The sequence below is a fragment of the Mycetomoellerius zeteki genome, unplaced genomic scaffold, assembly GCF_001594055.1.
Source record: "Mycetomoellerius zeteki isolate Tzet28-1 unplaced genomic scaffold, Tzet1.0 scaffold145, whole genome shotgun sequence".
NCBI classification, from domain to species: Eukaryota; Metazoa; Arthropoda; class Insecta; order Hymenoptera; family Formicidae; genus Mycetomoellerius; species Mycetomoellerius zeteki.
In genome coordinates this window covers 132,445-157,098 of record NW_017256393.1, presented here as the reverse complement: position 1 = coordinate 157,098, position 24,654 = coordinate 132,445, and the positions used below count along the sequence as shown (strand labels likewise).

Sequence of the window (24,654 nt, the reverse complement as noted above, 5' to 3'; positions counted from 1 at the left end):
GAAAATTACTTTCTTCCGCACACTCGGCTGGGAATAAAAAGTGCAAAAGGAGCCCCTTCGGCAACCTCCGGGGAAGAGAACCCGCTCGATTTACGCCGAGCGCGTTCACGCACAAGCGGGTTTGTCTGTGTCCTGATCAGTCAGCCGCATGATACTGCTCTGCGTGGGCGATTGCCCTCCGAGAATCAATTTGAACACGGGCCTCGGACGCTTCGACAATGCTGCGGCTTCGGTCAATGGGGACTCCCTTGCGTTTGACTTCTCGCGCCCTCGATACGCCGCGTTCCGGATTAAGCCCGGGTTTACATGGGTCCTGTGCTATTGGGATCCCTGTCTCACTGAGTCGGCTATCCATGCTTCGTTACGAGAACGCGTACCCTATTGACTCACTGGAGCACTGCCTGGCTGTCGTTGTCGTCGACGTAAAGGTAGACAATAAGAGAGCAAGAGAGAAAGAGAGAGAAGGGAGAGAGAGAGAGAGAGAGAAAGAGAGAGAAAAAGAAAGAAGTGATTTTAGGCAAGAAGAGGGGAAGCGGCTCGGCGTGACTGAATGATCCTCGACATCTACCGTATTTATATTCCTGTTTGCCCGCTGATTCGCCACGGTTCTGAGTCCGTTAAAGTCTCTTAAAGATCCAGGACCGATCTTATAACCGGTCAAAATACGCATTCGTTTTCCTAACCGGTGATCCTCGCGACGGAACGATTGCTCTGTACCTGACGCCACTGGTTACGAGGAAGGCCCCCTTTTTCCGCGTGCACCATGAAATCGGCTGAATTCCCGGGTTTGGACTGAGCCAATGTGGACCTGTACGAGATTTTTAAATGTGACGGAAATCGTATTAAGTGGAACTCTAACCGGAAAAGTAGTTGGAGATGAAAGAGTTTCTCGCTGAGAAAAACGAAAACCAGCTCTAATCTTAAATTTCCGAATGTATACTTAACCTGAATTCTAAATAATACCAGAAAAAGTCTTCTGAAAGTAGGCTAGGAGAAATATGTAAAAAAAAAGTCTAGACAAAGTCTAGAGTAATACTTTAAATCTCTAAAAATACATTTCAACGTGTCAGATTTTGTGAGCTTATACCATTAAAATAAACCTAGATGGCATACTGTTTCTTGATGTCCACCATATTATCTAAACAAGCAAATGCATCGTAAATCCTGTTGTTAAATTTTCAGGATTAACTTACAAAGGAAGTTTCACAAGTGTTCGAAACCGATTTGATTCTCCATGAAATATGTTGTTAAACACGAAAATCTAAAAGACACATATTTTTTTTATACGTGCCCTAACTCATGTTTAAGGGATGAAACACCCCTTTGAAAAAAAAACGATATATTTTTCTTTCGAGGCGAATATCATCGGAAGAATAAAAGATGGAAAAAATTTTTTTAAACGAAAGTACAATTTCAAGAATACTTCAATGTTGTGAAGAAAAAAATTTTTTAAATTTTTTGTTAAACAATTGTTTTCTTCACAACATTGAAGTATTCTTGAAATTGTACTTTCGTTTAAAAAAATTTTTTCCATCTTTTATTCTTCCGATGATATTCGCCTCGAAAGAAAAATATATCGTTTTTTTTTCAAAGGGGTGTTTTATCCCTTAAATATGAGTTAAAGCACGTATAAAAAAGTACGTGTCTCTTAGATTTTCGTATTTAACAACATATTTCATGGAGAATCAAATCGGTTCCGGACAGGAAAAACTTGCCTTGTTATCCATATACATAAAATGCATATCCATATACATAAAAAAAAATGATTGTAATTTTTGTTTCTGCCCTTTTATCAGTATTGACAGTCTACCGATCTGTTACAAATTTTGAAATGTAATATTACAGAGGTGCAAGGAGAAACTTAACACTTTGGCGATCTCGGTGATGAACCAGTGGCCCGGAGTGAAACTGCGAGTTGTCGAGGGTTGGGACGAGGAAGGTATGCATGCGACAGATTCCTTGCACTACGAGGGACGTGCCGTCGACGTGACGACGAGCGATCGCGATCGCTCCAAATACGGGATGCTGGCGAGACTCGCTGTTGAGGCTGGTTTCGACTGGGTCTACTATGAGTCCAGGTCGCACATACATTGCTCCGTCAAGTCTGGTTAGTAATTTCCATCATGTTGCTTAAAACGTATTACCAAATGATTGCAAAAGAATGTGCGAATTGCGAATTGTCTTGTCGGTTCGGAGAGAGCGAGAGCATTAAAAGCGGTCGATCCGCGGACCTCATGTGGATTTTAATTGCGGTCATTTCGCGTTAATACCCGCATAAACGCCATGTCAATAAAGATGAGCGAATAAACTACCGGACAGTAGTTGTAATGATGTCGTTTTATGCAATAAAGATGCCGAGGTCGGTGCAGTTGTATAATAACGTCGTTTAATGGAACAAGGATACTAAAATCGCGCTGTTCTTAAATCGCGAGTGACAAAGTGACTTGGCGCCTTGAGCGCACGTATTACCTATATGGCGACATAAAATCGTTCAACATTGTTGATATTATTATAGATGCGTTCTATCCTTGTTTTACGTCTAATAAACAATTAAGACAGAATGACACAAATATCTCTAATAGCATCTTCCTATAACGCATTATAATAACTATAGGATCGTTCTACTTTAAATACAAAAATTAGATTAGTTTTTTTAACAAACATTTAATAGTTAAATAAATATCGTGTATTTGTCTATTCTCTCGTGAAAATTGGTGCCACTACCTTATTCGTAGTTTCTAAAGATGTCTATTTTACCGACTCTTTATTCTTCTCTCATTCATTGAAAATTCATGCGATGAAATAATATTAATGCGAATACTCGCGAATTCAAATTAAATCCGATTATTTCTATCAAATTCAATTTAATCTAAATTCGGATAATCTGCAATTAACTAAACAGTTTGAATATTTTTATTCGAAATATCTTACATACTTTTATATTTCAGAAATTTTATTAGATTTTTCTAAAGTAATCCATTATATGAATGTTACTTAACTTCAAATCGAATTCGATCGAAACGAATCATCAAATTTTCTTGAAAACTCCTCAAATAACAATAAGTAGAGAGTAATACCATTCATCACTTTTCTTTGTTGTTTCGTTAATGAAGAACAATCTGCAAGAAATTATAAATCTCAAACAGATCATGAAAAAAATGTATTACATTTCTATCATATATGCTAAATATAAAACAATGGAAGAAATTCCTAAATACACCAAAAGATGGCTCCTGCAGTATATTTACATTAGAGATCCTATAAGAGAATCTGGCCACGAGCAATTTTATGAAAACAAGAATGAGAAAAATGGGTACGTACAATGTCTCTTTTTACACATGCTATCTCATTCTAATTTACTGAAGTTGACAAAAATGACGCGAATCAAAAATTTGTCATCTCGTGGTCAGATTCTGTTATAGAGTCTCTAAGAGTTTTTAATTTATATCATAGCATCGTTAATATAGTTTAATACTTAAAAAAATATTTTTAAGACCTTTTTTATGTTTCAAGAAACGAGAATTATTCCTGTGAAATAATTCTTAATTATGAGAATTTTCTCGCATATTTACTTTCTTTTTCGATCTAGCAATATTTACCTATACGAGAGCAACCAGCGATTCGTGTTCGTTCCAGGCCATGGTTGAGTCTCGAATTTCAAAATAAATGCCGATAAATCAAGGCGTGCCTGTCGGTCCGAATTAAAACCGAGCATAGAAATTGGCGCGAAACCGATACGAGCCGATGTTGAAGGGATCGAAAAGGGAAACAATAGGATGGAGGGAAGCCAAAGTGCAACAAAAAGTGTGAACGCGACCCATGCGTGTTTAATACTCCATCAATTTTCATCATAATCATGTTAATTAATCGACAGACGATTGCAAGAACGCTTAATAAGCGATGACACATTCTTTTTGCACCGTAATCTTAACACTTTCATTTTCATAATGTATCCCAAAAAAATTACATTAAAAGATATTCAATTTTTTAAAAATGTCAATATTTATAAAGCTCTTCTATATCTGTAGTTTCATCGTAGTTTTCCTTGGAATAGGATTTATAATAATTTTGTTTAGCTATGTAGAGCGTGTATTTATCTTAGTTTCTTTCTTCTTACTTATTTCACTACCTTAACTCTCTATACACGTCTTACTTTTAGAATCGTCTTCAGCGGGCAAATCTGGTGGTTGCTTTCCCGGGAGGAGTCTGGTCCGAACGGAGGACGGTAGTACGAAAAGGTTGGACGATGTGCGTCTCGGCGACCGCATCGCCGCTGTGGATTCCCGTGGCGACGTGGTGTACAGCGAGGTGATCGCTTTCTTGGATCGTTCTCCGTCCGAGAGGAGACAGTTCATCCGATTGACGACCAAGTCTGGCCGAGTGCTCACGTTAACGCCAGCGCATTTGGTACCGGTGGAGGGTGGTTTGGTATTCGCCGCCAACGTGCAACCCGGTGACAGAATCCTCGTGAGTGACGCCGATGCAGCGAGCGCGGCGAACGAGGTGGATAGTCGCTTGCGATGGGACAGTGTCAACGAGACAAAATTGATCATCGAGGAAGGAGTTTACGCTCCGCTTACGATGGAGGGTACTCTCCTTGTAGACGACGTCGTCGCGTCCTGCTATGCCGTCGTCAACAGTCAGTCGCTAGCACATTACTCCTTTCTGCCGCTAAGGATTTGGCACAGCGTGACATCCTTTTTCCTACAAAGGTTGGACGACGCAAAACACTTTGCGACAAGACATAACGATGTGTCCAGAATAGATTCGACGATGAGAGGAGAGCAAGAGGGCATCCATTGGTACGCATCGATGCTTTATTCGCTGTCCTTCTACGTGTTGCCATCGAAAATGGTTTATAACTGAGTTTCGATAGAACAAAAGAATTTGTGCAAAATGTTGACTGAATCCTCAAGGACAAATTTAAGTGTTTAGCGCGAATGTTACGTTCTAAAGATTTTAGAGCTATGAAACTTAGGTGTTGATTAATTATCGGGACGTCGCCTTGTCTCTCGAAACTTTTTTTTATGGATCCTCGTTGTGGATTCCGGTTACACGAGTGTCGTTGAAGATAGTTAATGTATGACCGTGGGGATGGAGTCACCGTTGAGAGAAATGCATGTATTTAACACGTAGAACAAAAGACGTCGTCGTAGGCGAAAGACATAAAGTTGGCCAGTGACCTACCAGTGTTCACCGAATGACGTGTAGCATATATTAGATCCTTAGGACAATAGAAAAATAGATGAAAAACAGAGCTTTAGGGAGAATCGGACTTTTCTCTTCCACATTTTAAATGTATGTATACAGTATACTGATATACAAATATTTCTCTTTTCTACATTTTTTAGTATTCGCGATTCGTGTGCATCTCGTCCGATATACTTGTTTCTGAGATATCAAAGGAAATTACCTTTGTGTCACGGAAAAAGTGTGTAAGATAATTGCCGACTGTTCGATTGTAATGTTATTCCGAATAATCTTCAGGATGTACATGCGAGCAACAAGAAAACGTCTATATTTAAATATTTTAAAAGATCCCCGGGAAAAAATGTTACATAAATGGACATATTTTATATATAGTTATATATATTTGCATATAAAATATGTTAATTTTTTATATAATTTTATGTAATTTTATATTACATAATTATATATAATTATATATGAAACATTTATTCCCGGGTTATTGTATATACCCCGCTTTTTTATGTTTCCCTCTTGTTTTGCGCAATGAAAAGGGGATGAGATTTGCTTCTTTTAACATTGCTTGTATCTCATAATTTAATGTATCCAAAACTGTAATTATGCGTCTATTTAGTCGAGGTGCACTTTTTTTCTTTTGAAAATTAGTATAGATTTGGACTTTCGAAAGAGCAAATGAAAGAAACAAAGTGCAAAGAAAATGACTAAAAAAATTAATAGATATTGCCATCCTCGGTTGTGGCAGTAACTATCGAGTACCGCTGTATAATAATTATATTATTATTATTATTATTATTTGTATATTGTAGCACACAAACAAATTATAAATTATGTATATACATACCCCTTTCCAAAAAACTGAATTACATTATTAACGAAAGCAGATCATCATGTCTCGTTATTTTCATACAACGAATACTTTTAATTTAATAAGTAAGTTAGAAAATTTAAACAAAGAAAGTCATATAATATATGTATATAATGCACTACTCTATATTGTAGAAAAATTAAGAAAAGTTAAATCTTTTATTGTACTTACTGTTAATGTTCTTTTTCCTTTTCTTTCCTTTTCTTTCTCGCTTTTTTTTTTTACTTAAAAAATTCTATGAAAGCAACTTCAATTCTATACTGCACCAATAGGTCGAAACAAAATGTAATTAACATGAAGAATATCTTTGATATTTTTTTGTTCTAAAAGATTTTTATACTTAATGTCTGAATTTTTCGAGCGATTCGATTTATATTTCAGAAATAGATCTTGTTTTATATAATCGTGAGAATCCAATATAATTTAGCATCACTCGTGATGACGGATAACGAGACAACAGCCGGAACAGAGGACGAACTTGAAAATGTAAGATTAACTAAAAGGTTGGCACCGATAATTCTCTCTCTTTCTCTTTCACTCTCTCTCTCTCTCTCTCTCTCTCTCTCTCTCTCTCTCTCCCCCTTTTCCTTTATTTAATTTTTTTTAATGAAAAGGAAAAAAAAGATGATATGATACATCCCTGTAGGTTTATTTCAAGGTTATTTTATTGCAGCCTGGTGTGATGTTTCCGCATTTGCAAGAACTTGAGAAAAGGTTCTTTGAAATTGTCGACGACGGAAGTATCACTGAAGCGCGACTATTCTTAGAGAAACATCCGGATTTCAATATAAATGCCATCGATTTTCAAGTAAGTATGTAAATTTGTAATTTTCTAATTTTGAAAAGGTATAAAAAATTAATGTCAAAAAAAGATTATTGAGTAAATTGAGGAAATACATTTGTGTGGAATCGAAAGTCTATGAAGTTCTTTCCTGATTTGCAATTAATCATTAAAATTATCAACAATGATTATAAAATATTATTTGCAAAATAAGGAAATGAAGCGAATAAATACTATTATAATGTGCAAATTGCCGATCGCTAAATTATACCATGACGGAATGAGTTTTCCATAAATTATTAGCCATCAGAGTCCATCTAGTTTCTATTTGATTTGTTGGACTACCCATGAAGCCATACGAATGGCGGCTTCAAACTAAACTCTTAAACAGCTCATAAAGATTTCCAAATTTACCTTTTTTGTCACTGACTCCGTGATTTAAACGACCGTCACTTATGTTAGGATTCACGGAAAAGACACTGCGCTTCAAAGGGAAATAGGTTTTTCGCAGGTTTGTCAGTGTTCAGGTTATCTCTGTCATCTTTCAACCTTTTCTTTAAGATCGCTTGATGCAATTTAAAATGGTCTACCGTTCTACCGTTTTACTTATTCTTTGATGCTCAGCAAAAAGAGAATCAAGAAAAATGAATTGCAGTACAGATACCGAATTAGTTTATCACTTGCAATAATAATTTACGTTATTGAAAAATATTAATGCGTAATTTTTTAATAAAAAAAATTAATTTTTATTTAAAAAAAATTTTATTGATTTTCGATAAAAGTTTTTATATAATCTAAACATATTTATTTATATATCTTAAAGAGCGAATCCAACTGTTTTAAAATCTTTTACAAACTCGTGTGGTTTACTTCGTGCAAGAAACGGCGGAACCAATATAGGAAGAAGGGAGACAAAACGAAGAGAATGAAGGCGATGCGAAGTCCAGTTATCTCACAATCAGATCTTTACCCTATAGAGGAACACATACCCCCCGTGGAATGTTTCCTCCATCCATTCGGTCAGCACGGTAACCATCTCAGTGTGCTTCTCTCACTCTCTCTCTTTGAGAGGATTCCAGAAAAGCGACCAAACTCTCGCTTTGACTTTGAGATCGAAAAGCCGAAGCGGCACAAAGAGAGACGGCACGCGAATGGAAGGAGAGGAGAAAAAGAGAGAGCGGGAAGAGGGAGAGAGATAGAAGAGGGAATTCGATGGAAGAAAGAGAGAAATACACAGAGAGGAGGAAGCTGGGTGTTCTCCATGTATCTTCAGCTATATTTTAGGCCGTCTTTTTACAAGACAATGGTTTCAACTGAGACCTGATAAAAATTATTCAAATGGCTCGCCCTATTATAAATTCTATATGGGAATTCTCTTGACATCGGAAGCTCTTTCACGCTCTACTTGTGTGCCTTGGCGTGATCTATGATACATCAATAAACATCGCGAATTTCGTGATGCGCCAATTTGTCCCATTATTCTCTGATAGAACATTTGTCCCTTTAAACTATTTTTTTTTAATAAAATAGAAATGTAATATATAAAAAAAGTATAAAGTGTGTGTTAAAAAAGTATGAAGTTAAGCATCCGTAAAAGGATTATCACACGTTAATCCAATAGAACACACCTCAATCATTCTGCCGAGTGTTTTTGTTTACGATTTATCCTTCACAAAAGAAAAATCGCAAAAACAAATGACAAACAAATATTTAGCAGGGCGTAAAATCTGGCCGAGTCATGCATTAAAGGCGGCAGCTGTCTATTGTTAAGGGACAGCTAACAAGAACTTTTGGCGAACATATATCACGATCTGTTATTGTCGTTAGGCGTGTGGATGTACATGGATATTCCCAGGGGCCTGTCGAAAAGCCAAAATATCAGTGAATATTATTGTGACTGGTGTCGCCGACAACAATGGTACTGGCCCATTGTTGGGATCCGCCTCTGTAAACGCACCGCAGATGGGCGAGAAACGTCGTCGAGCCATTCTTCCTACAAAAAGGGACACAACCGAGAAAAAGAGTGGAGCTGATAGCCTTCTAAAAGTCGATCTTACTACAGGAAGAGACCGTGGCAAGAAAGAATTTCGAGAAAGTCCAGAATTTTTCGGTCATTCAACCATTATGGCCATATCCCGCTTTGCATTTTCTTATGCAAATCGTTATTTCCGTTACTTCGATTATCGACAATTATCTGTAGCGGGACAATAGAAACACACGGAAAAAAAAAGTTTTGGAGAATCATCTATTGTGTTTCGCTTTATTTCTCTTTACTCTCAATTTTTTTTCTAATTTATGAGCGAACTTCCTTCGTCAATTAATAAAATTATGGCTGAGTTCTCACCTCAGCCATATTGAATCGTGACGTCATAAATGAGAAATGACACGTTGATGTTTCTTGTCATTTGTAAAAAAAGACAATTTAGATAAAACGGAATAATGAGAACGCAATAAAACACTTGTAAAAATGGGCCAAGACCATCCTTATCTCTCCCGACTATTTACTGACTGACAGTCAGTAGGTAAACAGTCCAAAAAGTCGTAAAGTGAAAATAGGTTACGCATTCGCATTGAGTAAAAATTCATAAACGCCACTTTACGTGCCTTTTACAACTATTTACTAACCATCAAAGGAGATAATGATAGTCTCGACCTATTTTTACAAGTGTTTTACAGCGATCATTATTCCATTTTATCTAAATTGTCTTTATTTATAAATGGCATGCAAAAAAAAAATAAACATGTCGCTTACGACACATTTTTCGTTTATGACATCACGATTCAACATGGCTAAGGTGAGTATTCAGGAGCCTTAATTGAATGCCTCATTTTCAGGGTGTTAGTGCGCTGCATATTGCTGTTAACGACAGAAATACAGCGATGGTTGAGTATCTGTTGTCTCATCCAGATATCGATCCGGGTGACACGCATCTGCATGCAATCAGAGATAATCAAGTGAGGATCGCTGTGCTGATATTGAATAAGCTGAATGAATTGACACCGGGTCTCGAGTATGCCGGTGTCACTCACAGCCCCGATTTCCCGGACGATACAACACCGCTCGCGGTGGCGGCACAATACGGGCGTTTCGAGATGATTGATATACTCAGATTTCGACGTCACATTCTGCAGAAACCACATCCGCCTAGTTGCAACTGTGACGAGGTTTGCAAGTACGATACCGTTGTATACCGAGACGTTTGAAGGCTCATAAATTTAATTTATAAATGTTTTCATTCAAGTCACGACTAGTTGAAAATATCGCAATTAAATAACTTATTAAATAATGATTTCATTAAATATTTTATAAATTATTAATTTATTTCGCAGACCAGAAAGGGAAAAGGGCGATATCGTGACTTTAGAAAAAATGAGATTGTTTATATATAGGGCAATATCGAATCCAATATACCTTTGTCAAACCGAAGAAGATCCAATCCTAAAAGCTTTTCAATTATCGGCCGAGCTTAGTAAGGAAGCTTCATTTGATAAAGAATTCTATCCTGATTATAAAGCATTGTCCAATGTTAGTGAAATCTTATTCCTCATTCAAATTTATTGGATATTAATAATTATCAGCCAAATAAATCAAATTATTCATTTAATTAAATAAAAAAGACAATCTGTAGGAGAAGAATGATAAATTACCTATCATTAATATATTTCGATGATATTTGCGATATATCAAGATATTATATGTTGCTTATAAAAAGTTAATAATCCACTTAGTTTTGTGTTAAAGGAGGTGTCTGAATTCGCTACAGAGTTGATCGATTGCGCTCGTACCGCCGAAGAAGTTCAATGTATATTAAAACAAATCGTTGGTTTCGGTCGTACCTCTAGTTTCGAATATCCTCGACTCTTATTAGCTTTGGATTACGAACAAAAAACCTTTGTGGCTCATCCGAATGTACAACAGGTATCACAACAATGTGATAATCGATATTTAGGCGAAGTCTTATGGAAAATACTGCTGTAGTACTAGATAATTCAAATTTAAAAGCCTTTTTATTTAAAATGAAAAATCAAAATTATTTTATGTCTTTCTTCCTTAATTTTAATATTTTTTATCGGATTTTATAGAATTTACATAGTAAAATCAAAGCTTAACTTTATATAGTACTTGCCAAAAATAAATTTTTAAGTACAGAACTATCTCATAAAAATATTTTGCAAACTTCATCACGAAAGTTTTCGCAAATTAAGAAGTTCCATCAAGAAGTTATATTTGATTTTCTTGCAGCTCGTCGAGAGCAAGTGGATCGACACGTGGCACGAATGGAAGGTCAGAAATACGTTGCTCAAGTGCTTGACGATAATTCCGCGGATTGGCATGCTACCAATCATGGCGTTCGTCATATTGCTCGCACCAAACTCGAAACAGGCCAAGTTTTATGAAATCCCGGTTAACAAATGTCTCTCCTCTGTGGCGAATTACTTGATATTTCTCACGTTCGTGTTTTTGCAGTCGCAAAGCGACAAAATCGAACAGCTTCGTGGACCACCCAACACTGGTGCACGTCTAATTACCTCCGATTAAACTTAGATCTTGATCAAGTTTCTTTTTAAGTCAACTTATTCCTTCAGGATACGAATGGGTTCTAGCTATTTACGTGATGTCATACACAGCAGCATTTGTTCGACTCTGTATTGTAGACGGTCCGATTAGATGCTTTAGAACGCGTACAAACTGGTAAGACGAGAGTTAATTGATGATAATCGTAATTAATTAATATTAAATCTTAAACATAAAAAATCATATTGCAAATTTTATAATCTAATTAATATATAATTTATGATCATTTTTATATAAATATTCTTTCTGTATAATGCAGGTATGAGCTTGTTATGATCGTGTTGTTTATTCTGACGTTTCTCTTCTGGATAGTTGCCGCATTCGACGTTAGAATAAATGATCAACGTGATTTAGAAAGAAAATACTGGCATAAATACGATCCGACTTTGATAGCGGAAGGGATATTTTGTATCGCAACAATCATGGCCTTTTTTAAATTGTTATTTATCTGCCAACTAGACTATGATCTAGGACCTTTGCAACTTTCTTTAGTTAAAATGATTAGAGATGTCGGTCATTTTGTTGCAATATTCGGTATCATCGTTATGGCATTTACAATTGGTAAGATATGACACATATTGACCTATATAAAAAGTTTCTTTGCATCAATGGAATAATTGCGAAATTTTATTTAATTTTAATATAAAATTTTATTTAATTATAAATTATTTTATATATACATAATTTTAAAGTAAAATTGTTCCAGAGTTTTCTATATTAAAAAAATTAGTGTCTGCAAATCTATAAAAAAAAGATCGTTCAAAAAAGCGCTTTTTACATTGTTTTAAAGCCTGTTTTATGAACTTGACACGTTTCCTCAGGATTGTGTCACCTTTATCAATATTATAATGGAATGGTGCAGACTGATGACGAATCAAAACTAAAAATCGAGCAAGAAAGTTCTTTCGTCGATTTCAAATCTACTCTAAAGACTCTTTTTTGGGCTGTTTTTTGTATGAGTCCCGTAGAAAGTGCCGACGTGATTATCGAAAATCTTCCAGGTGAAAGGGACTCAGAGACAATAATTAATCATCATAGCTTCACCGAATTTATCGGTTATCTTGCTTTTGCCAGTAAGTGCATTTACTATTTCATTAATACTGACAATCTACGAAAATATATTTTATAGATAACCGTCTTAATAACCTGCTTTCTATTTTTCAGGTTTCCAATTTATTTCCGTGGTAATCGTTTTGAATATGCTAATTGCATGTATGGCGAATACTTTCACCAAAGTGACTGATAATGTCAATGTAGAGTGGATTTTTGGTCGTACTGAAGTTAGTGAAAATTTATAAATATTGTACATACATTCGACGTTTATTTTTTATATTGGAAAACAATTTTTTTTCGAGCTGTGAGTCATGTAAAATATGCGAAAAATGAGAGAGACGTGTGAAGTTAAAATAATAAATCGTAGACCATTTATAAATGTCAATAGCATATGACCCTCTATCACTCTAATTTTTCAGGCTTACGTCGATTTCATGCTTACAACAACGCTTCCACCTCCATTCTGCATTTTCTCAATTTTCACGGGATTGCGGCCAGTGATCGAATACATAAAAATATTCATTAAACCACCACCTGGTAAACGGGCACGATGGGATTTTATAAATTGTTGCTATATAGTCAGTATACTATTTCCAAAAACCAATGCTGATTTAATATTATTAAATCAAATATTAAATTTTACAAAAAACAGAAATATACATTTCACATTGAATAATTTTTCGTTTCTCTTCTTGGCATTTCATTCGTGTTTCATTTATTTATAAGCTTTACTGTTATCACAATAGATCGATTTATGATTAATAAATAAAAGCAGAGGTACGATTTATTTATTTAATCCACATTTTATTACAGGAAGATCTAGAAGAAAAAAAGGATGAAAGATTCGCAGAAGTCATGACACAACTAGTACAACGTTATCTCCGTCGACACGAAAAGAAAATGGAAGAAACGGATATACAAAAGTTGAGAAAGGAATTAAAAGAATTTAGCAACATTCTAAAGGAAGCTCTTAGTCCATCTTGAAAAAGATTTTATCTTTAAGAGATATTTTTATTTACTTCTTCATATAAATTTTGTAATTCTTTGCACAGTGCATATCAGAAAGCGTGACAAGACTTCAATATCTGTAATGAACATTAATAGTTTTTACACTTTATAGGAAATAAGAAATATTTTTTTATCGGTACCAAATAAAGGTAGTTTATTTTCACTACGATTTATTTTATGAATTAATAAATAAATTATATTTGTAACAAGCGATAAACATCACTTATTAGATGGAGCCGTTTGATGTTTGAAAAATACATTCTCTTTGAAAGAATTGTATTTTTTTCAAAATATTATCCTGAAAAGAACAGAGATTATTATACAATACAGATAGATTTTGCACGTAATCGGAAGGCATTGACAGTTCATGCCATTATGCAGAAGCAATTTCCTATAGTGAATGATTGTGAATCTAATTTACAGGCAACTTTCACCAAGATCGGTTATAGGAGATATCGAAAAGAGTGAATTGACCTTTTCGAGTAATCGAGCGAAGAAAGGATCAAAATGACAAGTTAAATTTACATTTCGAGACCGATGAATTATTTCCATCGGGAATTTATTTCCATCCCTACCTTTATAATCTTCTGATGAATTATTTGCCACTTACCCTAGCAACCGTTATTAATAATTTGTGTGCAATAATGTGCTTGTGGCAACGCAATTTACACGTTTCATGCGTCAGACACAACTAACGAAGTGTATTATATACCATGGTATGGTTTGGTGCGCCTGCATATCCGCCATTAAAAGACGTGATTGTTCAGCAATTTGCAACTTATTTCCATCGTAATCTCGTAATATTACGTTTTGCAATTTCTACTTTCAAGATATTCTTCCAACAAGATCTTCAGAGAACAACAAAGTTTATACGTTTGCATAAATTTTCTTTTTTCTTTTGACATGAAGAGAGCTCATTTCTAAGATCTAAGGCAGCGTTTTAGCTCTGTATACAGCTAATTTTTCAGTATAATCTGCGGAAATGATTCTGTCTTCAATCTAAATTCTAATCTTAGCTATCATAGTCTGAAATATTTAACTGGGGATTTTGCTCGAGGGAAACATGTTTGTCGAAGGGAGATAGCGCGATGTTGCCGAAAATTGTGATGAGGGAAGAAAAAAAATTATTCCGTCAAGCAAGCGACAAATACGATATTCGACGAGAGGAAATCTCATTCAGCTGAAACATAAAAAAAATTTCCATTGCCAACGAACATAGCGAGTAATAACGTTATCGAGGAAACTATAACTAGAAAGCTCTCGACAATTTCAATATAGCACCGATTAATCGAAAGCTTCGACAGTAGGTGACATTTCATGCAACGAACATTGATTATCCAGCCTATGCGTCAATACAATGAGGATATTTCAACACGATTAAAACACAAATGCATAATTTACTACTATAATACTGTATATATCGAGAAGAATATTATTTATTGATTAATTAAGAGTAGATTATTTATCTATATATAGTTTATTTTCAAGCAAAAGTAAAAAGAAATTATTTCTAATTTTGTTAATTATTTCCGAAAAATTAATGATTTTTTTACATTTTCATCAATATAAACTGTCATTTTATTTAAAGAGTTATTGTAATATGATAGTTAAATTTATATGTATTAAAAAATCTGATAAAAATAATAAACGTGTAAAAAAAACAGAATAAAATTCTCTCAATAAATTAATACATATAGAAGTTTATAAACGCTGAAAGGATTTAATATTTAGGAAACATAAAAAGGAAACAAATAGCAATCAAAAAGATTCTTCAAACGTAATGGAAAAATAAATATTGCGCGAAAGTAATCAATTCATTGAGAGCAAAATGAATTATTCATACATCAAAAAGGTGAATTTTTTATCAAGGATTGTTGCATACTATGAAGGGATGAGTGGAGCGAGAAGGGATGTGAGTGGGAGAGAGCAGCAGGAGTTCATGAGGATGCGCAGACAGAGTATTACAATGGACTGTTCGCTGTCACAGTTTGCACGCAACACTCGCGCTGTAAACAACGTTATAAGTAACAGAGATTTCTCTGCGACTGGTATTAAAAATAAAAATTAATTTTGTCTTCATATCGATTTTTCGTCAACGCTGCAATTATCTATCACGTGACTTCAAAAGGAAAGAAGTTGACGAACTTATTCTCAGTTTAAATAAAGCACCGAAGTTTTCTCATTGCTTTAAAAGCGTCACTTTGTAATTAGCGTTAATCTCATGGGAGTGTGAAAAAATTGATTACAAACTTGAAGAGGAAATTTATTGATTTTCCTGATTTATAGTGATTGTTAGAAGTGACTACGAAGAGTTCTATGCAATTTGGAAAATAATTATTGAAATGATGTACGGAACTCTCTCTCGAAATTCTTCCTTTAATCGGTTTACCGCGCGGTATCGTAATGCTATCTTGATATCCAAATGCGAATTATTCAACGTCAAGCCGGTTCCTAAACGTTGTGTTGAAGTAAAATAGACTAAGCTCCTGTCAGCTGCTGTGTAGGATATGTGGGATCAGTAGGACGAGAGAATGCTTTGAAATGTCGAGGAACGGAAGTCCAATGGCATTCAATTTGCCGAGTCTGAGGTGAATGGGAGCGAGACGAAGCTCAATGATGTGCACGAAAATCGAACACTCCACGTCCATAAACCGTACTAAAGGAGGATGAAGGATCGAGAATCCCGTACGATATCATAAAAACATAGGTGAGGAGAAAATCATTTAATTGATGACCGTTTTATTTTATATATACATACATATATACGACATATACATATGCCTGTACATATATTTATAGAATATATACATATATATATGTCTGTATATGTATAATATGTTATACATAATCGGTAATTTCCTCGGATAAGAATTATGCTGAGAACTGTTTATGTTTATCTTATACTTCGTTAATTTCAGTCGTTTTACTCGAAGGCATTAAAAACAAATCCCCATTTCTTATATATTCTCCGATAATTTTTCCTGACATTGGCTGCGTTCAGCAGAGAAAACTAATCAGTTAGCGCTTAGTGATTCTTCAATATAATTAGTTCCTACACTTAAATCCAGTAAAGAACTGAAGGTAAGAACCGTATTAAAGAATCACTAAGCGCTAAATGATTAGTTTTCTCTGCTGAACGCAGCCATTATTAATCCTCACGACAAATAACTCGGATTAAAGCTGGCTTAATCCTACACTTCTCGGTAACTTTAGCTCATTGTCTTACTCTCTTACTCCCTTATGCTCTTATTTTTTTACTCTTTTGTTTATCCAGTAGATAAATTACCACATAGTTTATCCAAAGATGGAACAACCAGCCCTAAATGGAGTAACGGTATGAATCTGTATAGTCACGAAAGTAATTTGAAAAACGCACACAAAACAGAGATATATCGTACATTTATCTATTTTTATCATGACACACTCGATAACACAGTATTTTGAAATAACACCGTTTGAAGATTAATAGGGGATGAAAAATGAAAACATCTTCCAAGATTCATATCTAGAAATATACTGATAACAAAAATGAAATATAAAGTAAAAATAACACTGATTATAATGTACAATCTTAAGGAGATTGAATTATGGACAGTCATTTAAATGGAACTTACATAGTCTTTCCACAAATTTCATTTATTTCTGTTATTCCGTCAAAATTTTTTACATTTGTATATTTGCGCGTACATTAATATCACTTTAATCTGGATTATTTTGAACGTATATTAAAATTACGTTTCTATTACATGTAAAAAGCTTCTTATAGTATAATATAAAGCATCATCTTCAATCAATATAAAATTAGATCCTCTATATAAATTATTATCAAAGGGACATGGAGCTTCTCAGCTCCAAAGGCAAGTGTGCCATTTAGGATGCTTTTACTGCTTCAAGGAACTAATATTTACGAATAGACTCAGCGGTTTTGCGAGGGGGGATTCATATAAAAGAATGATGAATCGGAAGTCGTAAACATATCTTTCACAAAGAGGATTTTTAGTTCCATGATATAATAAAGAGATATCATATATAATATATTGTATATATTTTTCCTCTCTTACTTTACATAAAATATATTTCATATATATAAAAAATAGCGATTTAATGTGTCGCCCCCCCCTTCTCTCTCTCTCTCTCTCTCTCTCTCTATTTTCCAGGAATTGTTTTAATTCCAGATCCCTTCGCGCTATATTGAGAAATGTCTGGTCTTGTAATTCATAAATTTCGCGCACAGTTCGTGTAGCAAAGAAATGTTCATTTTACACAGTGATGTTTAACATCGCGCAAAGCTCTGACATACCATGTGTCCGACATTTCCAACATGAAATTCCCTAAGTGATAAATCTGAAGATATACATCGTTTGACAGACACCTAAGATTTATGTGAAAAACACGCGATCCTTTATATCGGTGTCCATTAAAGTTATTCGCAAATTTATGGTTGCACACGTTTTAATGTATGTATTATGTACACGAGGATCTCCGCGTTCTCTTTCGTCCGCAATAAAATGCGTTTCTCTCCTTAAGTACTTTTACGTGTACTTTCTTAGATATAGAGCTTGCCCGTTACTATCTTTATTTCGATGTAGTAAAAAGAATATATTCGGATTGGTTAGAAGTGTTAGAATTCAAGTAGAAATGTTCAAGTAGATAATTGCTCGATCGAGCGAAAGTGTCTCGTACACATCGAAAAAAGAAATAAAAAAAAGGAAATGTGATTCGTCGAATGTGAAAAAGGGTAAGGTCTGCAGTGATGATTGCGACAGCGTGGAATTACTTTTTCCCTTCTTGCTCAATTTTCCGCCAGTCATCCTATCTTTCGATTACATTCGCTTTTGCGATGATCGAAAGACATAAAAAATTCTACGCATTCGATCTAACCGACAGTTCGGTATACTGACAGAGATGGAATTAATATAGAGAATCTATCTCTCTCGAATAAATAATTTTGTTATGGTATATTACATATTAAGTTTAAAACTTAACGAATAAATGCAAACATTATCATATATGATAAGAAAAACCTTAATGTGAATGCCAGTAAAACATTAATGTTTTACTGGCATTTTTACTGGCATTTTTACTGGCATTTTTACTGACATTTTTACTGGCATTTTTACTGACGACTATTAGTCGTCAGTAAAACGAAATTAACAAATAATTAAGAAAGAACAGTATCTAATAATAGTCAATTAAATTTAAAAAATCTTAATTAATTTTTACGCAGTAATGGAAAATGTATTATCGTTTTCCGATAGTCCCTATTAAGGTCACTTTTTCGAACTACAAATTACAAATCAAAGAAAAAAAACAATGTTTTTTTACAGCGTTTAATCGATCAGATTTACTGCAAACAAAATTAAAATGTATTAAATAAATTTTTGTTACAGCATCAACAGCGTCAAATTCGCGAGGCGAAATGGATGGACTTACTATCGCTGTCATTGTTCTCTCGATCTTCTGTTTCACAATAATGATCGTGATGCTGGTCTGCTACTTTTATGCTTTTCGAAATTTATTATGCCCGCCAGAAAGGAGATCTAAAAGGCGATGTCGAGCAAATCCCCGAGGAGAGTTTGATAACGCGAACAGAGCCGCGATACCATTGAACGATATCGCACAAGAAGAAAGTATGCCCACAGAATCCGATAAAATTTAAGTTACATATACACCTGATAAATTTAAATTAAATTGCAAAGCAAAAGATTTAAATGTGCAAACATTTAGAAGAAGTTTCTTATAACAATCATAATCATAAAATTAAAGTGTGGAAATAAAACATAATAAGCGGAATTAATACAACTAACGATCATCGAAAAGAATATTTATACCTATACTTTCGACAAACATTATATTTTTACAAGAGAGAATCCTGATTGCAATATAAAGGAGAGGAGAGATTAACATACAATATACACACGAGAGTTCAATCGTGTATATATTCGTTCATTGTAAATATATAATATGTTATAAATCTGTTATACATAATCAGATGTACATACATATACATATATACACTATATGTCATTCGTTTATCGCAAAGTGTATGCAATAAAAGATCTGGTAAAAATATTCGACATCAGTTATTGATAATAACCATATCAACTATTATGTATATAAAATAAATTTTTATTTATATTTTTCCCTTATGCATTATACCTGTAATGCATGCAATGCACATCTCTTTTGGTAACTTATATATTAATGTCTAAAGATCTCAACTTAAAGATATTATCTCAGAATTATCTTCACAAATCACAACAAGATGCTAATTATCCACGAATTGAAGGATATCCATGTTAGAGACAATTCACATAAAACTTAAATATTATACTAAATATAAAAATAATACGTAATTTTTTTTTTTCAAGATCGTATATATTAACTAAACCATCAAACATTGCACTAATGAATATGCAATGAAAAAAAATTAATGTTTCTCATTAAATCTGAACTTAATTTAATTTTGTTTTATTATTGGATTATAAAAAATCTGCTATATCGTCAACCGAACGAAGAAACAAAGAGAAGTATGCTCTTTGTTTTATAAACTTGGTTTTATTTAAATATTATATAGTACGTCACGTTTTCTTTATAGATATAAGGATCTAACGAATTCTTCTGAAGAACAATAGCGGCCTTTATATACACAATCTTATCCACATGCTAGGAATGTACAGGTTGAAGAAGATACAAAAATTTAAAGCTTCATCCAAGAACGTTGATCGTATAAAAGATCACACACTCTTATATGCTTGAGTGCAAATTTGCGCGAAGATAAAATTGTTACACTCCAAAGATTGGATGTGTTCCAAAATTCACTGTCAGTGTTGAAAATATATAGTAACGTAGACAGTAGATTTTCAGCGCTGGCAGTGAATTTTGGAACACAGCCATTGTTGTTACATCTTTATGTACATTCTTAAGTGCATTTCATTTGATTACGTTCAAGAGCAAAAGTAAAAACTGGTGTTTTATTACGTTCTTGCTTGACTTCTGAAATTTTCAAATTTAGAAAATTCCACTCTTGCACACGGTTTCTAGTGTACGCGGATTTGCGCGCGCTCTTAACTTTATCATTTTATTTGAATGCACAAACTTGAACGCGTTTTTATTCAGGGCATTTTAAATGGCATCGAGCAAATGGTACTGAGGGCTCTGTATTTTAAGTAAAAAGCGCCAATGTACTAATGCCAAAACAAAAAAAGAAGGAAATTTTCTGCATTTTTCCTCTGTTGCAGCATATTCATTGCATATTCACTAATTATTTCTTCAACTGTTGTACTTTCTAAACATCGCTAAACAAATATTTAAATTGCCAATACGGCAAAATTAACGTAAACTCCTTTCTGTTTTGTACTTCTTTGTACTAAATCATAAATATGTACTAATCATCACCATAGATTTGGGACTGACGTACTAAATTTTCCTAAATTATACTAAAATAGTACAATTGTAATGAAAAGGATTATTTCACGTACAATTGTAATGAAAAGAATTATGCCACGCATATGATCAAATTTAGATATTATAATAAAAAAAACACTGCAAAAGCCAAAAATAAAGTTGGAGACACGGCTTCGAAGATGAAACGGTTAACGTTTCCATATAAATTTCCATATAAAGCTTATGAAAATCGATTGAAAAATAGTTTCCGGTATTACTTATAGTCATTACTTATTACTAGAATGCATATCTTCAATAATTGAAATTAAATAGTGTCCACCAAATTAACCAAGACATTAAAAATATGCCTTTCAAGAGAATCATTCTCATGTGATGCGCTCCAAGAAAAGCGGTAAATTGTTGGCCAGCTTTATAGCTTTTCCTGAAATGCATCACAATTTTTTTCTTGTTTTCAATTTTTTTCTTTCAATGCAAGGATCTCTTCCCTGAGAATCCACATTTAGTTCGGTTGCTTGATGGGCCAGTCCACCCATGTTCTTATTATTCAGGCTTTTAAAGACTCTTACCTTTTTGGAACGTGTACTTATTTACACGTACATACTTAACTATATATATAATCTTGAAAGTTTTTTAACAAAATCGACAGATAAGATTGTTCATATAAAGGCTGCTATTGTGCAGACGCGCGGATACCTTTCTCGAAAATGCACTTGATTAGCTGATTTGATTGTTAGCGACTGTGAGTTGTTGTAGTACCGAGAGTACTACTTGGCGTAGAGTCTAAGAAATTAATATTTAAATCAAATTTCATACAATTCAGAAAATAAAATAGAGGACGTATAAAAAATATAGTTGTTTACCTGAGGTTTACATTGTTCCTCCAGCCAACTGAACACGCAGCCAGATAATTCCGTAAAGTTAGCTACAGAAATATTGAACGTTTCGAAAAGGCGATTCATTATTGCCTTGAACTGCAACATAATACAAATCATAGTAATAATAATAAATAATTGCAGTAATTTCAGAAATAAGAAATTTCCATTTCCATTACCACTTGAAACTTCATCTCGTCCGAGATACGCATTTCTGCGTGTCCTGGTTGTGTCTGATGTGCTTTAACAATCTGCTCGTAATTTGCCTGCATAATGCGCAACGCAACGACTTCTTTTCTCAGTGCATTACGTTCGTCCTCTTGTTTCTTCTTCTGTTGCAATAGAAACTGTATGTAATCGATGGATTTTTGAAGTACTGTAGCCTTGGAAATCTTATAACCCGAGGAGTCTGTATGCTGACAGGTTGGTACCAAATCCTGAAGAGAGTCGTAACCCTTTTTGATAGCATCCCGCCTCTTCTGCTCGGCCTGCGTGTGAGCTTCTCTCCTACGCTCCTTATAGCTTATAGTAGAATTTTTGTTATCGCTATCTTCATCTTCTGAACACATCATTCGTCAGTTAGTCAATCATGTTACTGAGCAAGTACTTGGTGGAAAACAAGCACTTACCTGTATTATGTGCGGAAGAAGATGGCGTGTGAACTGACCCTGTGCTACTACAACGGGAGAAGGTATACTTCTCTGTGGGACTAGACGGCTCCAGTTTCATGTCATTGTCTGATCCTATATTACCGCTGCTAGCACGCATCGTCAAATTAGCTGCTTTCAACAAACATACAATATGCACATATACATTTAATTCAAATACATGATAATACAATTTATTTAATTATAGCTTTTTGTATTTTAAAGATAACAGATGGAAAAAATTATGGAATTAAAAAATGTTAGCAGTAACAATATTCTATAATTGTATTTTAAAAATAAAGATATATCAAGTAGGCTCAAATGGAATAAAATTAATTGAAACACATGTTTGACTGTACATATAAAACTAAGCATTTGCAAATATATTGATGTATGTTTCTTATCATGTCTTTTCTCCATTATATTTTTTTTTGTTTAGATGAAAAAAATATGTTTTTAAAATTTTTTTTATAAATACGTCAAAATTTTTTTAAAAACTTGTGTTATATTTTATTTTTCTGAGGTAACAAATACAAGAATGATTACATTATTTACACACACATTTTACTAGTTCTATCTAGGAGTAGTTTAATCAGTAATAAGAATTATCAGCACTTAACGACAGATGATAGTTATATATCTATAAATAACTGTGTAGTAGTGATGTAGTAGTTTTACAGTCAAATCTCTTTATATATAAACGAAACAATATATGTTATTAATTATTATATAGATTTAAATTTCTGTTTCTTACTTTTCACTTGATATTTTTTCTTTCTTCCCGAATCTTTTATACGTATCTACGTACTATTTTATTTTATGTGCTTATTTTATCTGCTTTTCTTTTCTGACATTTGAATTTTTTACATTGAAAATTTTTATATTTTTGCAATTAAAAAATTATTTTGGAATACTATTTATTTAGGAATATATATATTATTTATTTATTTACTATCTATGCCATTTATAGAATACTATTTATTTATTTATTCTTCTCACCCCCAAATCTTAATAAAAATGTACTCATTCGACGCGTTTTCAATAAAACAAGAATCCAGCAGAAAAGCATGGCTAATATACATTTTTCAAATATATATTTGTTTTTTTTTAAATAAAAAAATATACGAACATAATGCAGCTGAAAATTAGTCAAAGTAGTGCTTGTAAAATGAACAGCTAAACACAACACGCAAGTGTCAGCATCGTCAGCAGATGTCAGCAGACGCACTATATGCATGTAAACACGAAGTTATTAAAGTCACGTGGTCGGTTGCGCAGATTCGATTGCGCACGAAGAAATTCAGGAGTGGGGGACGCTTTTCCCCTCCCCTATCATCTAGGAACAATGTCTGCGTTCGGAACTGTTATGCAATGGCATCAAAGGTGAACGTCAGGATGCGTTCAAAGAGTATAATGGTCGAACCTGAACGCAGTGATCGGTGAATAGACTCGAATGACTGGTATTTCTCTCTCCACCTGGAGTTGCGCCTTTTACGCTTTTCATCCTCCGGGAACCGAACGCAAGTAATTTGAACGAGTGTAGGAAGTACAGGACGGGGCAGGTAACCAGAAACGGCAGGAACAAGCGTGCAGAAAATCGCACGGATAGGACAACAGACAGAAAGGAAAGCTTTGTTTTTTTCTTTTTTTTTTCTATTTACTTACGATTTTCATATCCATCCTTGTGCAACGAATCTGCCATGGTCGGTCTTGCGCGACTCCAACTACCTCTTGCTAAAGCAGCAGGAAATCAAAACGCGTACATGAAACGGTTATGATCGGAGGATGATCATAAGAAAATGATCGACTCGAGATATAAATGCGTAAAGAAGGAAAATTTCGAAAGGTCAAGGCACATTAGATTGCACAAGATTCTTCGGTCACACTCGATCACGACACCGCGAACGATCTCGTAATGATACTCGTACTCGTCTCGTAATGATACTTTTGCGTGGTGTCTACCATCTTTGACGGAAATGGAAAGACTAGTGAATAACACTAGTTCCTTTCAGCCGCGCTATGTTGCACTTTCTGCGCTCAAGATGGAACGAGCGCGCAGTCAATTGAAAGATGAAAAAGCATAAAAAAACATAATTAAAAGAATACTGATGCATCCGCTCATCTCAGTTTCATCTCCCTCGCCTTTTTCTCTCTCTAGAGTTGAAATAGGCTTATTTTATGTGAAAAACACTGACTGTTTAGTAAAAACTATCGTGTCCAATTTTCTTTCAACGTAG

The 24,654-nt window shown here is 34.2% G+C and overlaps 3 protein-coding genes across 7 annotated transcripts in view; 2 read left to right on the top strand and 1 right to left on the bottom strand.

Annotated features, from left to right (window-relative positions):
• hh (hedgehog signaling protein) overlaps positions 1 to 5,541 on the top strand; it is a 48,557-nt gene extending 43,016 nt beyond the window's left edge. For all 3 annotated transcript variants that reach the window (XM_018462759.1, XM_018462758.1, XM_018462757.1), the window contains 2 exons: positions 1,846 to 2,107; positions 4,160 to 5,541. In XM_018462759.1, coding sequence (XP_018318261.1) covers positions 1,846 to 2,107; positions 4,160 to 4,866 — 969 coding nt within the window. In that variant the 3' untranslated portion in view covers positions 4,867 to 5,541. The remainder of the gene's footprint in view (positions 1 to 1,845; positions 2,108 to 4,159) is intronic.
• An 827-nt stretch (positions 5,542 to 6,368) lies between these two features.
• On the top strand, positions 6,369 to 13,467 carry LOC108731966 (short transient receptor potential channel 4). The gene is made up of 12 exons (XM_018462534.1): positions 6,369 to 6,559; positions 6,747 to 6,881; positions 9,690 to 10,027; positions 10,185 to 10,380; positions 10,597 to 10,773; positions 11,098 to 11,368; positions 11,442 to 11,547; positions 11,690 to 11,991; positions 12,252 to 12,503; positions 12,595 to 12,710; positions 12,903 to 13,061; positions 13,297 to 13,467. Exons 1-12 carry the CDS (start codon positions 6,512 to 6,514, stop codon positions 13,465 to 13,467), a joined length of 2,271 nt encoding a protein of 756 aa, XP_018318036.1. The 5' UTR covers positions 6,369 to 6,511.
• A 6,779-nt stretch (positions 13,468 to 20,246) lies between these two features.
• On the bottom strand, positions 20,247 to 24,381 carry bigmax (helix-loop-helix-leucine zipper transcription factor bigmax). Of its 3 annotated transcripts, none has more exons than XM_018462498.1 (5): positions 24,083 to 24,381; positions 22,400 to 22,552; positions 21,950 to 22,329; positions 21,759 to 21,869; positions 20,247 to 21,678 (listed from the first exon to the last, which is right to left on the bottom strand). In XM_018462498.1, exons 1-5 carry the CDS (start codon positions 24,117 to 24,119, stop codon positions 21,613 to 21,615), a joined length of 747 nt encoding a protein of 248 aa, XP_018318000.1. In that variant the 5' UTR covers positions 24,120 to 24,381; the 3' UTR covers positions 20,247 to 21,612. The 3 variants fall into 3 exon arrangements, with proteins under 3 accessions (XP_018318000.1, XP_018318002.1, XP_018318001.1); XM_018462500.1 differs by having other exon boundaries at positions 21,950 to 22,326; XM_018462499.1 differs by having other exon boundaries at positions 22,400 to 22,549.
• Between the last annotated feature and the right edge of the window lie 273 nt (positions 24,382 to 24,654).